The 23,083-nt window shown below is 51.9% G+C and overlaps 1 protein-coding gene across 3 annotated transcripts in view; it reads left to right on the top strand.

Moving 5' to 3' along the window:
- The window catches only part of DPYSL2 (dihydropyrimidinase like 2), a 112,226-nt gene that overhangs the window by 70,316 nt on the left and 18,827 nt on the right, over positions 1-23,083 (top strand). For all 3 annotated transcript variants that reach the window (XM_008151450.3, XM_054717203.1, XM_008151451.3), the window contains exons 4-8: positions 11,674-11,838; positions 14,957-15,018; positions 15,508-15,588; positions 16,150-16,218; positions 20,992-21,112. In XM_008151450.3, coding sequence (XP_008149672.1) covers positions 11,674-11,838; positions 14,957-15,018; positions 15,508-15,588; positions 16,150-16,218; positions 20,992-21,112 — 498 coding nt within the window. The remainder of the gene's footprint in view (positions 1-11,673; positions 11,839-14,956; positions 15,019-15,507; positions 15,589-16,149; positions 16,219-20,991; positions 21,113-23,083) is intronic.

Genomic DNA, 23,083 nt, shown 5'->3' with positions numbered 1-23,083 from the left:
TGTTGGATGTAGCCATTTAATCATGTTTCTGCTCAAAGGTCAGTCACTTCTTTGTATAGCTGTGGATCTGATGGCTCAGGGCTTACTCAGTCCCCTATTTGGTCTTGGAAGGTGGCCATTTATCTGAAACAGAGATAGCCCAGTTCAGTGAAAGGGCTTTGGGTTTTTTTTGTGTGTGTTTTTTAAAATACATTTTTATTGATTTCAGAGAGAGATGGAAACATCAATGATGAGAGAGAATCATTGATCAGCTGCCTCCTGCACCACACTGGGAATCGAGCCCACAACCCGGTTATGTGCCCATACCTGGAAGTGAACCGTGACCTCCTAGTTTATAGGCTGACGCTCAACCACTGAGCCATGCTGGCCAGGCAGGGCTTTGTTTTCTCCCCCCTTAAATAGTAAGCAAATAAAATAAAATAAAAATAGCAGCAGTGGCTGGGGTGACATCCTGATGCGCTGCCGGGAGCAGCATGAAGTGGTGACACTTGGATGCCACGTGGTCATCTGTATTAAGAACCACAGCTCATCCGGGAATCCCAGTCTAGGATCCGCTCCAGAGAAATCCAGTTAAAACAGGGGGAAAGTTATTTGTGTGATGATGTTCATAGGAACATGTTGTATAATAGAGGCAAATTGGAAGTAGCCTATAGGTTCAACGTCAGGTAATGGTTAAGAAAGTTATAATAGATTTCCCTAAGAATATCTTACATAAAAATTGAATTGTGAAGACCCTAAGACAACATGGTCTTAACAAAAAAGCCACAATTAAAAGTGAGTATGCCCTGTGATTACACCCACATAAAAATATGCACATGATAAATATAGAAGATTAATAGTTATTGGTAGGATGGCAGGATTATAGGTAATATTAGCTAAGATTTGGAAACAGCCCAAGTGCCCATCAGCAGAAGAATGGATAAAAATGCTGTGGTACATCTACACAGTGAAATACTATGCAGCTGTAAATCAGAAAGAACTCTTATCATTTGCAACAGCATGGTTGGACCTGGAGAGCATTATGCTAAGCGAAATAAGCCAGTCAGAGAAAGATAGGTATCACGTGATCTCACTCATATGTGGAATCTAATGAACAAAATAAACTGAAGAACAAAATAGATCCAGAGACATAGAATCATGGAACAGACGGTCGAACCTCAGAGGGAAGGCAGGGGAGGGTGGGCGGTGGGAGGGGATCAACCAAAGACCTTGTCTGCATATATGCAGAAGCCATGGACACAGACAGTAGAGTGGTGAGGGCCTGGGGCGGGGTTCTGGGTTGGGCCAGAGGAGGTCAGTGGGGGAAAAGGGGACATATGTAATACTTTCACCAATAAAGATTTAAAAAATAATAATAAAAGTAAAGGAAATAGTACAGATTTGGGATTCAGGCCTTGGATTAATTCTGATAATGCCACATCTCATTCTGTGTCTTTTTGCAACTCTTGAAACTTCCCTGGGAATCAGATTCCTCATCAGCAAAAAGATAGAGCAGTTTTTAGGGTCCCTCGGAGTGAACCTCTTCAAGTAGAGTCTGCCAGGCTTGCTTGTATCAGTAAGTAAGACGCATGCGCAGTTAGTACATCCCTGTGCACAGACAATTGAAGTCCTTTAAGCACTCCTAGTGGTTAACAGTGCCCCTGCCATTGGAGGTGGGGTGAAACCTCCTGAGGATGTCCATGCACATCCATCCTGAGTGCAGTGGAGAGCTGATCCAGGCCCTGCCTGGGAGGCTGATTTCATGCAAAGCTGGTCCTGGCGAAGTGGGTCACGTTGGGCCCTCCCTCCCCATACCCTCCCTCCCCAAGTCCTCCCTCCCCATGCCCTCCCTCCCCAAGTCCTCCCTCCCCATGCCCCCCTTCCCCATGCCCTCCCTCCCCAGGCCCTCCCTCCCTATGCCCATCCTTGACTGGTGGGCCCCTTCCTGGGAAGGTTGACCCCACGCTGCTTACAGATGGGCTCTCTGCTCTTCCTGTCTCTCCACGGCTGTTTTTGATGAGTCAAGGGGAGGATTTCTTTCTGCTCGGTGTTTGGTTTGTCACTCTTAGGATTTACACATTATAAACGACCCTTCATCACCACACACAGATTCCATTAGCCTGGCCTTTGATCTTGCACGCAACCGGCCATGTGCAAGCTTCCCCAAGCCTCAAAGAAAAGGGTTTTATGAGCTGCTGACATTTTGACAAGCCCTGTATCTGGTGCCCCAAATTAACTGTCACTGACTCTCATGGGCTATCCCTGCTCTGTCCACTGGGCTAAGCTCATTAGCTGTCCACTGAAGTGACCCTGCGTATGTTTTTGAGGATAGAAAAGGGTTTAGGTGTGGAAGGTTGAGGTGAGTCGAGAAGGTGGTGGTTAGGAAAGGCTATCAACAAGGCAGGTTTGGTTCAGCTGTTGGCGAGTGCGTGCACGACTTCAGGCGAGGCTCGGGGCCCCGGTTTCCTCATCTGTGACAGGAGCATTGCGAACCCATCCTGTCTTCCTAGTTTAAGCAGCAAATGAGATAAGGCGTGTGATAGCCCTTTATGAATCCCTAAAAAGCTATACCGAGGTGAGGTTGATATTGTTGCTACCAAATAGGTGCAAACAGTGGTGTGAAATTATAACGTGGTTCAATCAACCTTTCCATTCTGATTGAAAAATGCTTCTGGGTGGGTGGATCTATTTCCTAAAGGGGGAGCTCAGGTTATGCCTGTACTAAATGGTGAAAATGGAAGGAAGAGCTGAAGGTGGCTTTCCAAGGTCACCTTCAGGTCAGAAATAGCACTGGGTTCGAAGCCTTCTCTGCTCGGTCCCCGCCTGTCCTTTCCCACCCTCAGGCTCTGGCCCTGGCTTCTGGAACCCCAGAGTCTTCTGCCAGCAACAAATGGGGAACCTCGTTCTAGCAGGCCCAGGGAGTCGGGTGGGCAGGGGGCGTGGACCGCAGGTGTGGGCAGCCCCAGGTGCCCGGGCCCAGCTTCTGGATGGGCAGCTCCCTCCATGCGGCAGGTGCTGCAGCCTGTGGGTCCCCCCTGCTTCCAGCTGCTATCACAGAGACTTGCCTGAGATCGAAGAGGGCTGTAGTCCTCAAACCCAGCAGCTGGTGAGTGTTGAGCCCAGGACGCACTGAGGAAGAGCACGGGAAGCAGAGAGGAGTGGGGAAGAGGAGATTAGGAGGGAAGGGAGAGGATGTGGCTGGAGGAATGAGAGAAGGTGAGGCAAGAGCAGGCAGAAAGGAGCCCCAGCTGGGCCAGCCATAGGAGGACCCATAGCTCAGCACCTTTTGAGTAAATGTCAGAACTGTGAGTGGAAGCTAATGAGGTTGGACAGAGCTCCAGGGGACACCAGCATTGAAAATGGGGAGGGGGAGAGGGGGAGAGACGCCAGGGAGCAAGCACTCAGGGAGGTGGAGCGGACTTCAGAGGCTGTGTGGATGGGAGAGGCCGTGATGCGGCGGGGTCACCCCGTGGCGGTCGGGGGTGCGAGGACAGGGATGGGATGAACCAGGAGCACGTTGTGGGGCAAGGTGGAGTCAGGGCTGCAGTGGGCCAAGAGGCAATGGGAGCCCTAGTTGGTTTGGCTCAGTGGATAGAGCCTCGGCCTGCAGACCGAAGGGTCCCAGGTTCGATTCCAGTCAAGGGCTCGTTCATGGGTTGCAGGCTCAATCCCCAGTAGGGGGCTTGCAGGAGGCAGCCGATCAGTGATTCTCTCTCATCATTGATGTTTCTATCTCTCTCCCTTCCTCTCTGAAATAAAAAAATTAAAAAAAAATTAAAGAGATAATGGGAGGCAAGAACTTGGAGCATCAACAGCATTCAGCTCCTCCTAGACCTTGGGAGGAAGGATAGGCTGGGAAGAGGGCAGAGCCCAAGGATCAAGCAGAATCATTTGCTATGTTACTTTTTAATGTATTCCCCCCTCCCCGCCCCCGCCCCAACTAGACTTTAAATATTTTAAGGGCACGGCTTATATCTTTTACCTCTTTGTTCCCTCCCAAGCTGGCTGCTCAGCAGACCACCTAAGTGTTTGTTTGTTTGTTTGGTTTATACACATTTTACTGGACCTCGCCTCAGCCCTCTTCCTGCCAGATTCTGGCTTAATGATTCCAGCAGCGATTGCCGGAGGCGGAACAGTTGCTTTCGGCTCCACTTGGTTTACATGAATATATCGTTTGTCTTAAAAGCGAGATTACATTAGAGAACGTTTGGGAAGGAGAAATAAGCGATTGCTCAAGTGCCTCCAGGTTGGAGCAGTTAGAAGCACGTGTTGCTATGCCTGGACAATTAGGCTAATTGCAGAGTTTTCCTCTCTGTTTATTGAATTGTTGAACCACTTGCTGTAATTATAAACAGTAAAAGGGATGAGGCTGCATTTCACTACTCAGCGCCCCTCCCCGCTCTCTGGAGCAGGTGGTAAGAGAAGGCTCTGCAGCCACAGCCCACCTCTGCCCCTGCGGTGGCACCGGCTAAGGACACACTAGGGACCACCTTCCCCAGTTCCCCCAGGGCCTGCCTTGGCCGAGGCCCGGGTGCTGGGAACGTTGCACAGCTTCTGTCTGTCAGGCTCTCTGCCGGGCGTGCTTTAAGTAACGTGAGCAGGTTACTTAATCTCACCTCCCTCAGCTGCTTCAACTGAAAACTGGGGCCAACCCGGGCTCTGACATCAGGGGACGGGTCCAAAGGTGAAAGGAGATAAACCATGGGCGATGCACGGAAAAGCACCAGACACATGGGAAGTGGTCGATACACGTTAATTATTTTGAGCATCATTCCCATCTTCGAAGTACACGGATTACCTTTAGGTTGCAGTTGGCCACTCTTTCTTCGGCTAGTGTTACCCTAAGGCAGCCAGGCCCTTCGCCAGCATTCAGGAGGACTGGCTTCCCCCTATAATCCCCCCCATTGATTTCTAGAGAGAATGGAAGGGAGGGATGAGGAGAGAGAGAGAGACAGAGTCAGACCTCTATTGGTTGAGCAGGGCTGGGGCTCTAAAGCCAGCCACGGTGAGTCTAGATGGGATGGCTGTGCTCCGAGGGCTTCGCCGGGCACCAAGCGTTCTGTGATCGGTGTGATCGGCGTGGAGTCCCACGCTGGGCCCGTGGAGGAAGAGGCTCCCCGGTGCTGGAGGTGGCCAAGGCCTTGCTTGCCAGAGGCCTGCCATGTTTGGTCTCTTCTGGCTTACCCTTCTGCATGCCAGTCCTCTTGCTCAGGGTTTGGGGGACACAGAGAAGAGAAGAGGAGTGATAATCGGTCAGATTTGACCAGCACTTTATGGTTTACAAACACCTTGTTACTGAACATTCACAGCCATGCTGTAGATGAGGAAATCCGGCACAAACGTTCCGGAGAGTTCCAGCTCTTTGGAAAGCGCTCCTCTGTGCTGTGGGAGAAGCAGCATACAATTGACTCTGAACAACAGAGAGGTTAGGGGTGCTGACTCCCCTTGTAGTAAAAAATCCAAGTATAACTTTGGACTCCCCCAGAACTTAACTACTAATAACCTAATGTTGATTGGCAGTAACATAAACAGTTGATTAACACACATTTTGCATGTTATCCTATATAATAAAAGACTAATATGCAAATCGACCAAACGATGGAAGAACCAGTGGCTATGAAGCGCGCTGACCGCCAGGGGGCAGATGCTCAACGCAGGAGCTGCCCCCTGGTGGTCAGTGAGCTCTCACAGGGGGAGCGCCGCTCAGCCAGAAGCCAGGCTCACAGCTGGTGAGCGCAGCGGTGGTGGCAGGAGCCTCTCTGGCCTCCACAGCAGCGCTAAGGAGGCGCAGGCCTAAGTTGGCAGTTAGACATCCCCCGAAGGCTCACGGACTGCAAGAGGGTTCCAGGCTGGGCTGAGGAACCCCCCCCCCCCAAAGAGCGCACGAATTTCATGCACTGGGCCTCTACTATGTATTATATAATGTAATTCTTACAATGAAGCTAAAGGAAAGAAAGTGTTAAGATGATCATAAGGAAGAGAAAATACTTAGTGTTTATTGAAAAAATCCACGTATAAGTGGACCTGCGCAGTTTAAACCCGCGATGCTCAAGGGTCAGCTGTGTTTGCGCAAGGCAAGGCGTGATCCCCGCCAGCCTGTGCTGTAGAGGCACCTGGATGCTTCCTTCACACGATGACGGCTCCCCGCGTAAAGGGTGTAACTGTGTCTCCCTGCTGGTGTGTGTTGAACACGTCCTGTAGCAGGCACTCTTCAAAGTAGCTCCCATACTAACTCACTTTCCCTCGCTGGAATCCTGTGGGCAAGGCACTAGTATTATATTAACCCCATTTTACAGATGGGGAATCTGAAGGCCACTGAGGTTGAACATCTATAGTCCAGTGGTTGGCAAACCGCGGCTTGCGAGCCACATGCGGCCTTTGGCCCCTTGAGTGTGGCTCTTCCACAAAATACCACGTGCGGGCGCGCACATACAGTGCGATTGAAACTTCGTGGCCCATGCGCAGAAGTCGGTTTTCGGCCTGGGCGAGTCTATTTTGAAGAAGTGGCGTTAGAACACTCAAGGGGCCAAAGAGCCGCATGTGGCTCGCGAGCCGTGGTTTGCCGACCACTGATCTAGTCCAAAGCCACGCGATGAGTAAGGGGCAGAACTGGCCAGACACTCACACATCTGAACCCACCCCTCCTGCAGGTTCTCTGCATGTTCCCAGGGACAGGTGCTTTCTCTTCCTTTCCTGCCTTTTTCCAGAATAAAACCAGGTTCTCCCAACTGGCAGGCCGGGCTCCCCAGGGCTCTTATCTCGCACCAACAAAGCCCTTCCCTGTTGAATGGGTCGCTGGCATTTTGCTGAATAGATGCCAGCGTGGGAGGGCCACGGATAAGCCAGCGGTGGTGTGTGCTGCCATCTCCTTGATGGTTTGCTCTGAATTCAGATCTGCTCATTTACCTAAGATGAAAGGGGAGAGGCTGCTGGTAAGTGGGGGACTACAGAATGAGGCAGTGATGATCCTGGAATGGGAGACAGGACATGGGCGCTTCTGATGGAGTGAATGCCCAGGGAGCGAGGGAGGTGTGTGTGCTGACTTACAGGAGTTCCTAGAACAGCCCCTGTGTGTGACTGTGTGAGGCTTTGGAGCCGTGGAGGTGGGCGCCTAGTGGGAGGGAGTTCCCACCCCACCCCCCTTCTTTCTGCCCCACATGCTTAACCCCACGCCAACGTTCCCACAGAATGTGGTTCCCACTCAGCCGCTGCAATTCCACGGCAGGGACAGCGGTGATGACTTTTTAGCATCTGTGTTTTAAATAAAAAGGGCCCCTTGAGAGCTGACCAGATAGACCAACTGCTTTGCTGGCTTTTTAAAACCTTGGGGTCTTGTCGGCCTCCTGGTTGTGATAATGTTCCAAAGTCGGGCAGGATGTTACCCCTGGGGGACCGTGGGTGCAGGGTCTGAGGGTCTCACTGTATCATTTCCTACAACTGCATGTGTATCTACAATTACCTCAAAACAGAAGTTGTAAGAAGCCAGGGTCCTTTAAATGCCACAAATCCCAAGGAGCATCCTGTTTGCTCTGTGTCTAACACCTTGCAATATCCAGCAAACAAAAAGTAGGATTCCAGGACCGCTCAAGGCAGTAGAAAGGAAGGAAATGCTGACACACGCCACAACATGGACAAACCGTGAAAACACGATGCTGAGGGGAGCCAGACACAAGAGACCACATCTTGTATGATTCCATTTGTATGAAATTTCCTGAACAGGCAACGCTACAGAGTCAGAAAGCAAATCAGTGGTTGCCTGCAGCCGGGACTGGCAGGGGCAGGCTGCTCACGGCCCGGGGCTTCCTCTTCGGGTAATTCCCCTTTTGTGGGCGATGCTCTACAAATAGATTGTGGTGCTGGTTGCACAACTCTGTGACTAGACTGAACCCCGATGAATGGTTCCGTGTTACTGGGTGAATTGTATAGTGTGGGAATTACATCTCAATAAAGCTGTTAGGAACTTAGGGTCTTCTGACAGTTTTAAGAGAAGTAATAACAGTCCTTTGGAAATAGCTGGTGTCTTCTAGATAAAAGCACTTCTGGACACTGGTTGTCGCGCCTGAACTCAGGCCACTGTCCTGGGGCAGGTTGATGGCTCCCTCATAAACCAGACTCACGGGCTTGCTGCCGACCCACAGTGGCGTTTCCCATTGCTCACCCGGGGCCTGAAAACTGGCAGCCGTTTTGCCAGGTGCTTTTACTTCTTGCCGCCCTGCCCACCAGGTGGCTTCATGCCCATGCTTTATATATGAAGAAATAGAGTTTCCCAGAGACAACGTGTGCAGTAAGAGAGTGCTGCTGCAAGAATCCGAATTGAACTCGGGGCCCATTGAACCCAAGTCCGTGTTCTGTTCACTGCCGGGGGCGGGGTGGGGGAGGGGGGATGTGGAGGCTGGGCTGGCGAGCTTTCCCTCACGTCTTACACGAGTGGGAGGAGTCAGCTGCAAGGCAGAAGCCGGCTCATAGGGACAGATAGCCTAGAAGTCACCCTAGGGAAGGCAATGGGGATCTGCTCCCTCCGGAAGTGAGCATGACCTTCTGCCCTGTGCCTGGGCCAGCTCTTCCCAGGAGAGCTTCTACGGAAGGAGAACTGTGGGAAAACATGTGGGAGCTTTCCTTGGACACATTTCTTGAGTGTCATGAGCTCCCGGAGGAATGTGTTTACTTCCCTGAAGCCCTCAGCTTTGTCTGTCCTGAGTTTTCAGGGGCTCACAACTATAGGAGTGTTTGTGGACAGGGAGGGGAGCCACAGTATGACAGCAGGGGACCGCGCTGTGTGTGAAAGTGATAATGCTGTTGTGTGCCATGAAACGGGCACAAGTGAATAGAGGTGCAGGAGAAGTAAATGGGAAACGACCTCCCCTTAGTGATGTTCAGGTGGTCGGAGGCAGACTCATTAGCTCCCAGGGAGCTTATTAAAAACTAGAGGCTCAATGCACAATGACTCGTGCAAGAATGGGCCTTCCTTCCCCTGGCTGCCGGCACTGCCTTTCCTCAGGCCGGAGCCACCTTTCCACCTTCCCTTGCTGCCCAGAGGCCCGGAGCTGCTGGGGCGGTGCAGAATGCCTGCGTTGTCACCATGGTGATGACGCAAGTGTCCCACCCCGCCCCCGGCCACTTGGCACCTGCATATGCAAATTAACCCACCATCTTTGTTGGGTTAATTTGCATACAGACTCCTGATTGGCTGGTGGGTGTCACGAAGGTACAGTCAATTTGCATCTTTCTCTTTTATTAGTGTAGATGCAATTTCTCAGGTCCCAGTCCAGACCCACAGAACCTGAAACCCTGGGGTGATGGCCAGGGACCTGTGCTTTAATAAGCTCTCAAGATAACTTTCATATACCCTGAGTTTGAGGATGTTCTTACACACTCTTGGGGTTGAACAGGAAAATCCGGATGTGTTCCCAGGAGAACACTTCCTTCTGTTTGACCTGGTCTTGCAAGGTTGGGGGGAACAGTCCTTCATTTGCTGAAAACATTTATTGAGCACTTACTGTATCCAGGCCCTTATTCCCTGCTGTGATGGCGTGTGAAACCAGGTGTGGGCAGTTAGATAGTAAATTATGGAAACTGATACAGAAATGCCTGCAAATGGGAATGGGCCCTGGGATGGTGACATTTAGCCCCATGAGGAGGAGGAGATGCCTGACTAAAGAGCAAGGGGGAATGGATTTCCAGAGAGGGTACTGCTTGTGCAAAGGCCTGGAGTTTGGGAGGGGTTGGACTGGTCAGGGGCTGGAAAACAGCTGGGGTGGCCTGATGGTGGAGAGCCGGGAACAGGTGGCAGAGAGAATGCAGGGGTGGGGGTGGGGGTGGGGGATGAGACAGGACTGGATGCACAGGGCCCAGGGGAGGAGCTTGAATGTTTCCTCTGAAGATGGTGGCCAGCTACTGAAGGATTTAATCAGGGAATGACAGGACCGGATGAGAGGTTTAGGATCCTTCTGGCTGCTGAGGAAGAGTGGTTTGGAGGAGGGATAGAGATGAAGCCAGGGGTGTGGGGCGTGAATAGGGAGATTCTGTCCAAACTGCTCACCGCCCTCCTTCCCAAGCAGGGAAACACAAGAACAGATACTGGGATTGTTTTGTCAGGGTTTCTGTTAGCATTTTACAGATGGAACGATTGTATTAGAAGTACACACATCTTCATTGCTTCCATTAGACAACCTTGTATTACAGTGCCAGCTATGTATGTACCCATTTAATTGCATTTACTACTACTTATAAAAAGTAAATATTGTCAAAAGAAAATTCAGCTTCGATGCCCACATTTTTTTTTTTTATAATTCTTTATCGTTGAAAGTATTACCTTTGTCCCCTTTTTCCCACCATTGACCCCCTCCAACCCGCCCCGTCCCCCCTTCCCCTGCCCCAGGCTGCCCACATTTTTGAGACATACAGAGCCAAGCTCAGTTGATTCCAGTTTAGCAGCATCTGCAAGATTTGATCCATTTCAGAAACCTGAGCTCACTAGCATTGCTTGGGCTGGCATTTTCTTAGCTGAGAACTGCTTACCTGGGTGTAGAAAATCTGACATTTTATTTAGAAGCATGATTCATTGCTTAAGGGCATCAGGAGTCCTGGGCTTCATCTTCTTTGCTGCACAAGTTTGATTTGACCTTGGACAAGTCATTTCATTTTGAAATTTAGTGTCTCTGCATGGAAGATGAGTAATAATAGATCCAGTAAACTTCCTGTTGCCATGTTAACTGGGTGAAAGCTCTCCAACCCCTAGGAGACACAACATGTGCAAGGGCCCCATGGCAGAAGGGAGCAGGCTGATATTTCAGGAAGTGAGAGCAGCGTGGGAGGGGGCGATGCTCCAAGGTGATGTGGTGGAGGCAGTCATGGCCGAGCTGGGCAGGAGCATGCAGACCTTGTTGGGGACTTTAGTCTTTATCTGAAGAGCAAGAGGAAGCCATTGGCAGATTTAAATAGGGGAGTGACTTAAGGTTGATACGCTGTCCCAATTAATCTTCACGGCAAATGTATATGGTTCGAAGTACCCCTATTTTAAACCCGCACAGAAACTTGGGGTAGTGGAGGTTAAGTAGCTTACCCAAAACCTCAGGTCAGCTTGACTCCAGAGTCCTCTCTCTCCATATCTGCCGAGCTCAATAATAATATAACAATGACCACAGTTTTAAAACACTTTGAACTCTTCTGATGAAAGCTCTCCCTTAATTTACAAAGTGGTATTATGCTGCAGAAATACGAGTGGTGATGAGAGAGTGGATACGCCGGGGATCTTTTAAAAGGCTCTGTCTGTGTGGCTGGGGTCCAGCAACTTCAAGTTCCTTGCTGTCTGGTGGGGGGCGTCTCACAAGCAGCTATTAACACAAGGAAGGGTTTGGCAGCTCGGGCTGGCCATTTGACACTGCCATTGTCCATAATGACTCATTGTCCAAGAAATGTGCCCCAGGTGTGTCCTTTCAGGGGCTTTGAGCTGGGAAATCAGATCTGGGCAGTTCATGCGTGGTTTCACTAGAGTGACCATGCCATGCCAAGTTTCTGCTTTCTCCCTCTTGGGTAGTCACCTGGTTTAAGTGGATTATTAGAAGCTGATTGTAGAGATCACCATCTCGACTTTGAAACCAAGAAGGCTTGTTCAGGGTTGAAATGGGAAAACAGCTGTTGGCCTGTGGCCCTGGAGGCTTTTGTTGATGATGACAAATATCTGTTCTTTTCTAGTTGACCATGTCGTGCCAGAGCCTGGGACAAGCCTGCTGGCTGCCTTCGACCAGTGGAGGGAATGGGCCGACAGCAAGTCCTGCTGCGACTACTCTCTGCACGTGGACATCACCGAGTGGCACAAGGGCATCCAAGAGGAGATGGAGGCCCTGGTGAAGGATCACGGTAGGTTGCGTGGACCCAGCACCCTCAGGTCATGAGCTGGCACAGCCCTGTGGAGACAAGCTCTGTGAATGGTACTTAATAGATCCCTTTTGGGTCTCACCCCGGGCCTGTGAGAGACAGGGCTCCGGCTGCAGCTCATGCTGATTGGAGGTGGCCAAACCCAGGGCAGCCAAAGAAGCTTTCATTGATATGAGAACCTGAGCCTTATTCCAGGGCCCTGCTCTTACGTAACAACTGCTTGCAGCTTATTGGTTTGAGGGAACCATGTGCCCAAGCCAGGCTGGGGAGTTGAGGCTACGAGAGTGATGAGCCAGTGAGGATTCTGGGCAGTCGCAGGAGAGTGCCTGGGACCTGGGTAGAGGACTTGAGCAGCTTCTTCCTGCAAACCCGGAAGAACCAGGACAGACTTGAGGGTGAGGAGGCCGTGGGACAACCTAAGGGGTCTGTTGATCCATAGGACTATTTTGGGGAGTAGGATTCCAAGGATTGGGTTCTGAAAGGTTTCCAGGGAGGCTGGAGAGATCTTGACTACCTCAAAATGCCCCGGGACCCTGTTATCCACAGGAAACTTGGGGGTTTTGGGTGGTGTTGCCAAATTACATCGTCTTGCAGGGACCCCTTAAACTTGGCTGTAGACTAGATTCAACTCCTGGGTCACATGTAGACCTCATTGGATCTTAACTGTTGGGGAAGCATCTATTGCTTTCGAGTTCGGAGATTTCTAAGCTCAGAAGTCCCATGAGCTGTGAATAAAATGGCAGGAGGGAAATTGCTAGACGTAGATATGGTAGATTTCCAGAGACATGGTAGAAGAAGCCCAAAATGGAAATCTAGAGTCTTGGGTTTATTGCTTTGCTCTTCCACAAATTAGCTGTGTGACCTTGGGCAAATCACTTAAATTTTCTGACTCTCAATTAAAAAAAAAAAAAAAGACTCTCACAGGAGGGTATTGTACTAGATATCCTAAGATTCTTTCTACGATGAAGGCCCAACCTAAAAGGAAGTAGCTAACCCTTGATCTTTCTCACTTTTGAGAATGCCAAGATTTAACTTTTGATACTTATAAATGAGTCTAGTCTAACTCAACCAAGAGAGTTACCATAACAACTGTTGCCTGGCAACAGAGAAGGGCTGAGATGTCCTGAGGCTTGAACTTAGGCAGCTCACAGCACTGCAGCCAGCACCCCTGGGTTAAGCTCCAAGGTTATGAGGTTGTCAGTACAGTTGTTTGCCATTTGGGCAGGGATATTTGTTCTCGAATTAGGGAGGCAAGAACTCTAAAATTACCAGGATGAGAACTGCAACATATGCTTGTCACACTCAAGGACCTTTTTCTTAAAAGTCAGCATGGAGGGCAGTCTGTTTACCACAGAAAAGACTTTTATTATAGATCTTCATCAATAAGGTCTTCTATTTCATTGCCTTGTTAAAGTCACAACAGTTGGGGAAAACTTTTTAACTTTTAATTGCGGTACAATACAGCATAACAAAATTTACCACCTTAATCACTGTAAGTGTACTGTTTGGTGGCATTACGTACATTCGCATTGTTGAGCAACCATCCCCACCACCCTCCCCTGGAACTTTTCACCTTTCCAAACGGAAACTCTGTCCTCATTAAACCATAATTCCCCATTCTCCCTCCCCCGCCAGCCCTTGGCAACCCCCATTCTCTGCCATTCTACTTTCTGTCTCTATGAATTTGTGGAATCCTGCAGTATTTTTCTTTTTTGTGACTGGCTCATTTCACGGAGCATAATATCCTCAGGGTTGATCCGTGTTGTGGCATGTGTCAGAATGTTACCGGAAAGGACCGGCCCGGACTGGGTCTGCCTCGGGCACTGGTAGTATGTGGGTTCTTGACTTCATGCAAAAAAGATTTCACAGCAGGACTCCAGGTGATGGTGAGAGTATGTGTATTAAATCTGGGGACAGTGAACAGGAAAGGTTTAGAGTAGAAGCAGCAGGCGGGAGCCTATGCGGGGCTGCTTCGATTCCCTAAAAACGTTACAGGAAAGAAATGAGCTGGGGTGGGGCTGCAGTCAGCTCACTGCAAAGTCGGAGAAAAGGGGACAGGTTCAGGGGGTTAACCCGGGATGTGCTGCCCCTGCCCATTGCTCCCCTGGTCGCAAATCTCTTGGGGACTCTTAGAGTTTAGGAGATGCACGCCTGTGGGGGAGGTGGAGGAGGAAGGAACTCCCAGAGGGCGGGCTGGCTCCTTTGTTTTGAGGGTTTAGGGCAGATCTTAGGGGAAGATCTCAATAGAATATTCATCAGCTTTTCCGGGTGTGCTCCGTCAGGGTCGTGGCCTCCACTGATTGGCCAGTGCCAGGACAGGGCTCATTAGTCATTGCAGCTGGTCCTGGTGTCACCCACCTGGGTTTGCTGCTTTTCTGGGCCTGGAGCTGAAGTACAACCAAGACCTAGGTGTTATCTTTAGGAAGTGACCTTCTGTATCTGCTCCGAATTGCTCGGCCAGTTTGTTCAGCTGTCAGTCAGTGTCCCCACTTTACTTGCCAAGGAGTTTTCCTAGCTTCTTGCTATCCTGCTTGAGCCTGAGTAATACGCCATTAGATGGCTGTGCCACATTGCGTTTGTCCATTCATCTGTCAGTGCACACTTGGGTTGCTTCCACTCTTTGGTATTGGAATGCTGCTGCTGTGTGTTTGCGTGGGTGTACAAATAACAGCAACTTTTAATTTTGATGTAGTTTTAAGCTTAGAGGAAAATTGTAAGAATACTAAAAAGAACTTTCACACCTTATTCCCAGATTCACCTCTTGTTTATATTTTACCTCATTTGCTTTATCATTCTCTCTGCGTCTCCACCTGTCTCTCTTTCTCTCTGCATGGGGTTGGGGGTGGGTGGGGTGGGGGAGGGGGCAAAAGTAGGTTTCTAGTTGTGAGTACAGGATACACAGAGTTAATAAGCTATTGGAATAATGTAAAAATCATATCCTGTATGTCTTTTTCCATACCAACAACTGTAAACCTACTTTTGCCTACAATGTATATAATCCACATATACACAATATTGTAACTTTTTTATTCCCTTCCAGGTTATTTGGATGGCGTCTTATAGTCATGCATTTTGTCTGTCTATTTTGTCTGTCCTCCAGGGGTAAATTCCTTCCTCGTGTACATGGCTTTCAAAGATCGCTTCCAGCTGACGGATTCCCAGGTAAGAAAAGTGGGCTTTTCTGAGCAGTTCATTGGCATTCGGTACACTGGGCCACGGCTGTTGTCTTGAAAGCTGCCTCAAGTGTATGCGCATCCCTTAGCTTCAGGGGGGAATGGCTGGTGGATCAAGTCCTGGCTCTAACTTCACCTTTAGGGAGGGTGTGAACCAAGCCTGGCATTCTACCCGGCTCTGCAGTCAGCACGCCGCCGGGCAGCGTGGCTGAGGGGTGTGCGCGGGGCCTGGCGTCTCCTCTGAGCTCTTACTCCCAGTTCACATCCTGTTTGGTTACTCTGCCTCTGCTAATTACTGGAGGTTCCGCTCTGCCACACGCGACCAGAAGCGTTGCCCTCCGGATCCGTAAAAACACCAGCTTGTAGAAGCCCCGAGGAGATGGGTGCCATTTCTGGCGCCTGTGGCCGTCGGGGACAGGGTTGTGCCGGTGAACAGGAAGCTGGAGGTCCCTGTCTCTGACCCCAACTCCCTCCTCAGATCTATGAAGTACTGAGCGTGATCCGGGACATTGGAGCCATCGCCCAAGTCCACGCAGAGAACGGCGACATCATCGCAGAGGTACTGCGCCTTCCTGTCCATCATTGCCTTCTGCATGAGCCGCAGGGCGGGAGGCAGGCTTGAGAAGCGATGACTTCTGTAGCTCAGCCCCGGGAGGAAAAGCAGGGGACCTGACGGAGCCATCTGGGTGCTGTGCTGGTCTCACTGCAGCGCGGGCCGCGGGCGCCTCTTGGTGTGTTCCGTGGGACACACAGCCTGCTCCCTTTCCAGAGACGGGGAGTCTCTCCGTGCTGGGAGGCAGCTGTCTGTGTGGGGTGGCCATGGACCCCCACATGCAGACATTTTACCCTTAGCATCCCGGGGAGCAGTTGCGTGCATTTGGGAGGCTGCGAGTGGCCTGTCAGAGCTCAGGCAGGGCTGGGAATCGGGCAGTGAGCCTTTCTCTTCGTGGGGTCTTGGCGTGAGGGCCAGGTGGTCAGCAGCACCATTTTTACGTCTTGCCTGAGTAACTACCCAGGTCCCTAGCAGTCAGAGCCACCTGCGGTCCCACACAGAGACACACACATGCCCGTGTACACACACAGCGATCTCTGACGGCCTGGCTTTCTTTACACGTCGCAGGAGCAGCAGCGGATCCTGGACCTGGGCATCACGGGCCCCGAGGGACACGTGCTGAGCCGGCCTGAGGAGGTGAGCGCCTGCCGAATGCAGCGAAGGCCCCGCGGGTCCCTGGGCTGCCAGAGCCAGCACACCCTCCTGCCGGCAGAGCTGGGGCTTCTGCGAGGCTGTTCTGGTCGTCCGAGGTCACAGGTTACCCTCGTGTGTCCGCTCAGGCCAAGTGCAGGGTGAGACGGAGTCGAGGCGTAAAGCAGTGTGGCTTGTTTGGCCTGAAGACGCCTCTCTCCGTCTCGGATTCTCCAGCCCTTTCTTGGGGGACACAAACAGCTTTCAATCAGCGTCCTGCAATCGGGGTTTCGTGGTTCAGATCTTGGGGCCTCCAGAATCTCACCAGTCACCAAGCATTAGTGATGGGGATCTAAAGCTCTTCTCAATATCTAACGCATAAGAGAAATGTGCGTTTTCCAGTGGTCAGTCTGCCCGGGGTGACCAGCAGGGCTTGGTAGAATGCATTTTTCGAAGTTGGGGAGGGAAATGAGGAGCAGGGGCCCTGCTTGGCACCAAGGCTGAGAACTGCTGACTTGGATGGTGAGGCTTGAAGTTACCGGGGGTGGGCGGCCCACCTCGTACGTGATGGAGAATCGCGTTCTCTAACGTAGAATGTGTGGCTTCTCAGGCGCTGGCTGAGGAGCTGCTCCCGCCCTGGCCCAGCTGACCGTGCGGGTGGCAGGAAGGCGCTGGCCCTGAGAGCACACAGCTCCCTGTCCCACGAGGCTGTTCTGCGAGCCCTGCGCTCCTTTAATTTTATTTTTTTTAAAAATATATTTTATTGATTTTTCACAGAGAGGAAGGGAGAGGGATAGAGAGCTAGAAACATCGATGAAAGAGAGACATCGACCAGCTGCCTCCTGCACACCCCCCACCGGGGGATGTGCCTGCAACCAAGGTACATGCCCTTTGACCGGAATCGAACCTGGGACCTTCCAGTCCACAGACCGACGCTCTATCCACTGAGCCAAACCAGTCTCGGCCCTGCGCTCCTTTAAATTGAGAGTCTTGGTGGGGCTTGCCTCCCCTTGTCCCTGCTGTCTGCTCTGCCTCCCCAGGTCCCTGCAAACCCCAAAGCAGAACGCAAAGCCCGCCCTGGGTTCGCGGGACAGGCCGAAGCTCCCAGAGGAGCACCGTTCTGGTTGCCGTTTTGACCACAAAAATCAAGGCCGTTGTCCCATGACTGACGCGGCAGACTTCTCTTGTAGCAGTTGCCGCTTTGAGTGTTTCAGAATCCACAGCAGTGGGTCACGAAGGCTTTTCTGGGGGCTGGCAGGACGCTCCGTTATGGGGAGCTCTTGGCTCCTTGGGGCGACCTCTCATGTCCCGAGGGGCTGCTGTTGGGGACTTTGTCTTCCGCCTGCTTTTCTCAGCGGGCTCGGAGGCCCTGCGCTCTGCCAGGCACAGGCTCGTGCTCCCTTAGGACAGCTGCCAGCACGTCCCGCGCCTTCTCCCTCCGCTACTGGTGGCAATTTTCAGTTTGTCACCAGGGGTCTGTTGTGTATTAAGCCCTACATGAGCGATAAAATGTGGAACCGTTCTGGGGGGACTTGAGCTTCATCCGCAGTTCAGCTGGGGCGATGCTGCCCAGCCATAGGACATAGCGGTTCAGAGCCTACGAGAACGCAGCTCCGCCACTTGCGCTGGACTGCGCAGGGCGGTCCCTGCCTCTGCTGCTCCCCCCGCCGCCCCGGGGGGCTGCCGGCGTGGCTGGCCGTTTGCAGCGGAGGAGATTGGGAGGGAGACGCAGAGAATGCAGAAATCTAGAAAGCACCTTTCCATCAAAGGTCCCAGCACGGAGTAGGACTGCGGCCCCGTGGGGGCAGCAAGGTGAAGGAGAACGTGACCCCTGTGAAAGGGGGGAGAGGGAAAGACTGGCTCGGAAGTGAGGGTGATGAAGAATTCTTTACTGAAAGGAACTTTCTAACGGCCTTGAGGGCTACATAGATGGCTGGGGACTGAGCCATGAAGGGCATGCTGGTACTGACCCTGTGTCCTGGGGCTGGTGTGTGTGTTAACACTGTTGTGTGTGCTGACCTGTGTGTCCTGGGGCTGGTGTGTGTGTTAACACTGCTGTGTGTGCTGACCTGTGTGTCCTGGGGCTGGTGTGTGTGTTAACACTGTTGTGTGTGCTGACACTGTGTCCTGGGGCTGGTGTGTGTATTAATACTGCTGTGTGTGCTGACACTTTGTGGTCCTATATAGTTTGCTTTTCTCTCTGGACCTTGGGATGTTGCATTTTTAAATTTTATTTTATTAATCATCACCAGAGGATATCTTCTCCATTAATTTTTTTTTTTTTAAGAGAGAGCAGATGGAAGGGAAGAGGAGAGAGAGAGAGAGAAAAACAGCAATTGGTTGCCTCTCCCATGTGCCCCAACCAGGGCAGGGGATCGAACCTGCAACCCAGGTACATGTCCTTGACCTGGAATCAAACCTGAGACCCTCTGGTGCGCAGTTGACACTAACCACTGAGCATGCCAGCCAGGGAGGCATGCTCATTTTTAAAATCAGAAAGCAGGGCTAGTGACCCCCCCAAATTCTGAGAGCTCTATAGTGAGGCAAATGATAGTTTTTATTTCTAATTCTAACCCTATTTTCGTAATGTTTTAAAGCAGTAGTATTTAAAGCAGAGCTCGTGTGTGTGAGACGTTTATGCTGCATGTCAGGCACACACCTATACACATAGAAGGTGAAATGTGGATTCTTTCGTGGTTCTGAGTGCAGCCTGGAGAGTTGTTTAAATGACCTTCTCTCTCCACGAGGTAATCTTGTAGTTTGGCCTCTGCCCTCATTCCAGGCCTGTGCGAGGGTGGGGGAAGGGGGGGTCAGAACCTCTCAGTGGATGAGCGAATCCCGACAGGACCCTGGGACCCGGATTCTCCGAACCAAAGCCAGTCTTCCTGGAAGCCAGTCCTCTTGGGTAGGGCCCCGATAGAACGGGCACTTTTGCTCCATTTACTCCCTAATTAGGATGATTACTCATTCCAGTGCACTCGGGACAGCCCAGTCCCCACCCATTGCTCCCTGCAGTTATGAATAGTGCCTCTGTGCACTTTCAAAGTGTCTGGGTTGGGACAGTGAATTGGGAAGTCACTGGCACCCCTGGGAAGCAATGAGGATTCTAGGGGAGTCCTTTTTACTCTGCAGACTTAAAAAAAATAGGCCTTTTTAATGATTTCAGAGAGGAAGGGAGAGGGAGAGAGAGACAGAAACATCAGTGATGAAAGAGAATCATTGACCGGCTACCTCCTGCACACACACCCTTGCCCCTCCTCCCACTAGGGATGGAGCCCGCGGGGACCTGGGCATGTGACCAGGAATCGAACCGTGACCTCCTGGTTCATAGGTCGGCGTTCAGCCACTGAGCCACACCATCTGGGCTACTCTGCAGACTTGTGAGGTGACCACAGAGATGGAGGACGTCTGTCCTGTGTGCTGCCTGGGCCGGAGGCACTTTGGTTGTAACTGGAGCCAAGGAGAAGGAGAGAGCTGATCGGTTAGCTATTCCAGGAATTAAAAACATTTGGACGTTTAATGAGCTTTTTCAAGAGCCATTTGGTTTGCCTTTAGATTTCTAGACATCTCTCTTCACATATTTGATGCCTGAAAGGCCAAATGTGAGTGTTGTCTTAGGTTATTAAATTAGCTTGCCAGTTAATGCAATTACGGAACGTCAGCTCTTGGCCAAGCTCCTGCGGAGACGTGGTTGGCTCGGATGACTCAGTTAGGAGTCAGTCCAGTCATTTCTTGTGAAGAGAATCACAGCTCTTTACGGTACAGCCTCGCTTTAACCATGAACATAGGATGAAGCCATTTGTTTGTTCAGGAAACATTTCCAAGCACTTGTTGTGTGCTGGGCGTTACATTGGGAACTGCCGAGGACGGGCAATGGAGGCTACAAAAAGCCGAGTAACGCCCAGCCCCTTGCCTCACAGAGATAAAGCCGCGGCCTTTCCCAGGTTTGGGAGGGAGTAAAAGGCTTTCTGACATCGTTGTTTCACAGCCCTACTCGCTTTTTCAGTGGTCCTTTCTAAACGCATGGCTGATTCCTCTGGAGGATATAATTTGTTCTAAGTAGTCTTATCCGATCAGGTATTTATAGCAGTCATCACAGGGGGTCTTTGAATTTTCATCCATCGAAGCATCAGGTTTAAAGCATCACATTATTAATTAGAGCAGCTCTTTCCCTTCTTGTGCTGGAGGCCGTACCAGCCTGTGGCTGGCCTCGGCCCTGTTCCACACACAGAGGGACTGGGGTTTGCACAGATGCTGCCCGCTCCCCACCCCCAGGGCCCTGTGAGGCCGCATTGTCCCTTCGTCGGTGCTGGCTTCCTCTGTGCGCCTCGTGCAGAAGCCCAGCACAAAGGATCACATCAGTGAGGGTCTTGACTCAAGACCTTGCAGCCGGAATGAAGTACTAACATAGGGAGCAGTGTTTCTGTGCGTGGTGTCCTCAGATGTCAGCAAGCATAAAAACCACCCGAGCCTCACTGCCAGGAGGTGCTGGTCCTGTGGGTGTGGGCGAGGCCCGAGAATCTGCGCATCTTCCAGGCTGCTGCCGGCTCTGCAGGCCTGCCAGCCCCACTCAGAACCCCTCAGAAGGGCCGGGAAGGAATGCCGCTCACTCCGGTCAATATGGAGTGACACTGGGCAGGTCACATCTGGCGTGCCACTCAGGGGAGCGTCTTGAGGACACAGTGGTCACCCAGGCATCGTAGCCTTTTCTGCAGGGCGGAGGGTGACGAGGGGCTGGTGGAGTGGGGACGGGTCTCACATTCAGATGCTTTTCTGCAGGTCGAGGCTGAAGCCGTGAACCGTTCGATTACCATCGCCAACCAGACCAACTGCCCCCTGTACATCACCAAAGTGATGAGCAAGAGCGCGGCCGAAGTCATCGCCCAGGCCCGGAAAAAGGGTAGGTGCTGCCGGCTGCCTGGCCGCAGGCCGGTGTGGACGCGAGCAGGGCTCCTTTTCCAGACCCTCATGCCAAGCGGTCCGCTTTCACACGTTCCGGCATTAACCTAATTACGGCTGAGCAAGGCAGGAGCTCCAGTTTCTCCTCCTGCTCTACCGCGCGGCCTTCGGTACCTATATAAAACCGAGCACCGCACGAGTGGGTGGGCAGGCACACTTCCCCCCGCCTCCCCCTCCTCTGGAAAGATCGGATTAATTCGATGCCGTCTAGATAAACTAGGCACGTACACAGGTGACGTCATTTTCCATCTGCAGCAGCAGCACCCTTCCGGGCAACTTTCTATTGCAAAATGCATTCCCCCTTGTGGCTGGTAGTGCTGTCCACTGGGTGAGAGAGCCTGGGGAGTGTGGGGCGGGGGTGTTGCCCAGGTCTCCTGGTGCTCAAGTCACTCCCTGTACCTTATGTTGATATAGTCTGGGCTGAGGCTGGGAGTCCATCGAGAAAGCTATCGGAAACTAATTTACTAAGTGCAGCTTCCAGAGGCTGTTCCGCGGGCACCTTATCCATTATGGATGCAGCCGAGCCCGGCGGTAACCTGCCCTTGGCAGCGAGTTTGGATACTCGCACCACGTGTTCCTGGCTTGGGAGGGTAGCTTCCCACACGGAGCCTGATCGCACCCAGTGGACGCAGGTGGCTCTTGGCCTGATGTGAACATGACTATCATAAGAGGGTCCTTCCTCTCTCCCTCCCTCCCTCCCTCCCTCCCTCCCTCCCTTCCTTCCTTCCTTCCTTCCTTCCTTCCTTCCTTCCTTCCTTCCTTCCTTCCTTCCTTTCTTCCTTCTTTCCTTCCTTCCTTCCTTCCTTCCTTCCTCCCATTATGTTCCCGCCCTTTTGCCTCTCTGGATCTCTCCAATCCCATATTTCTCCATTTCTTTTATTTCTTGCTCTGTTACTCTCTCCATCTCTGTGTCTCCATTTCTCTTGATTTCTGCCCTGCTTTCTCCTGTTCTCTGCATCTCTTCTTGGCCCCTCTTTCTCATTCTCCTCTCCCTTTACCTCTCTCTCTGCGTTCCTCTTTCTCTGTTAATGAGGCGCAGTCCGACCTGGAGGTTTGGTTTCTAGTTCTCTGTGGGATGGGATTGCATGGATCAGGGGGACTAGGATTTCTTCACTGGGGGGTGACTTGGGGCAAGACCTAGATCAAACTGCTGAGTGGCCACGGAGTCAGCTGGTCCCCAGAGAGGGCGGCTTGCAGAAGGCCCCCTTGGAGCTCTCCTGGGCCTCTGTCCTCAGGCTCCAGATCAGCTGGATGGCACTTTGTCTTCTTCCCGCAGCCTGTCCTCTCCTGGCAGCTGGAAAGAGTTGCCTTTTTGAAATAAAAGATTCACCTAAAATAACTTCGCCGGCTCAGAATGGGCTGTAGTTGTTCCTAGGCGATGTTGTAGATGGTGACAGTGAGTGACCCTCCCTCACCAGGGCCCTGCATCACCCAGGCACCCGCTTCTAACACGCCGGCATGTGGGGGAGTCAGCCTCAGCACCCAGCGCGCCACAGCCGCTGCTTCCACGCAGTGCGGGCACAGTGGGCACAGTGTCTGAAAAGGGGGAGATGGTGGGCAGCCCATTTCATTTGTTTTAATAACCATACTGTGCTCAGATGACAATAAGAAACAGAGAGTTAAACGTTTAATGTAATCCTATATAATAAAGAGCTAATATGTAAATGGTCGTCACGCCCTCGTGCCCTCGTGCCCTTGCGCTGGGGCTGAAGTACCTGAGGCCATGCCCCCTGCCCCGGCGCTGGGCCGGGGGACCTAAGGCTGTGCCAGGGGACCTGAGGCTGCACCCCCCACCCAGTGCCAGGCTGGGGGACCTGAGGCTGTGCCCCCCGCCCTGTGGGGCTTGACAGGGGTGAGGCCGGCCAGGTCTGGGTCTTGCGCGATTTTGGGGCGGGCATGGGTGGGCGGGGAC

Source organism: Eptesicus fuscus, chromosome 6 (genome assembly GCF_027574615.1).
Source record: "Eptesicus fuscus isolate TK198812 chromosome 6, DD_ASM_mEF_20220401, whole genome shotgun sequence".
Taxonomy (NCBI): domain Eukaryota; kingdom Metazoa; phylum Chordata; class Mammalia; order Chiroptera; family Vespertilionidae; genus Eptesicus; species Eptesicus fuscus.
Note: the sequence above shows the minus strand (reverse complement) of the source record. Positions and strands in the feature narration are given on the sequence as shown.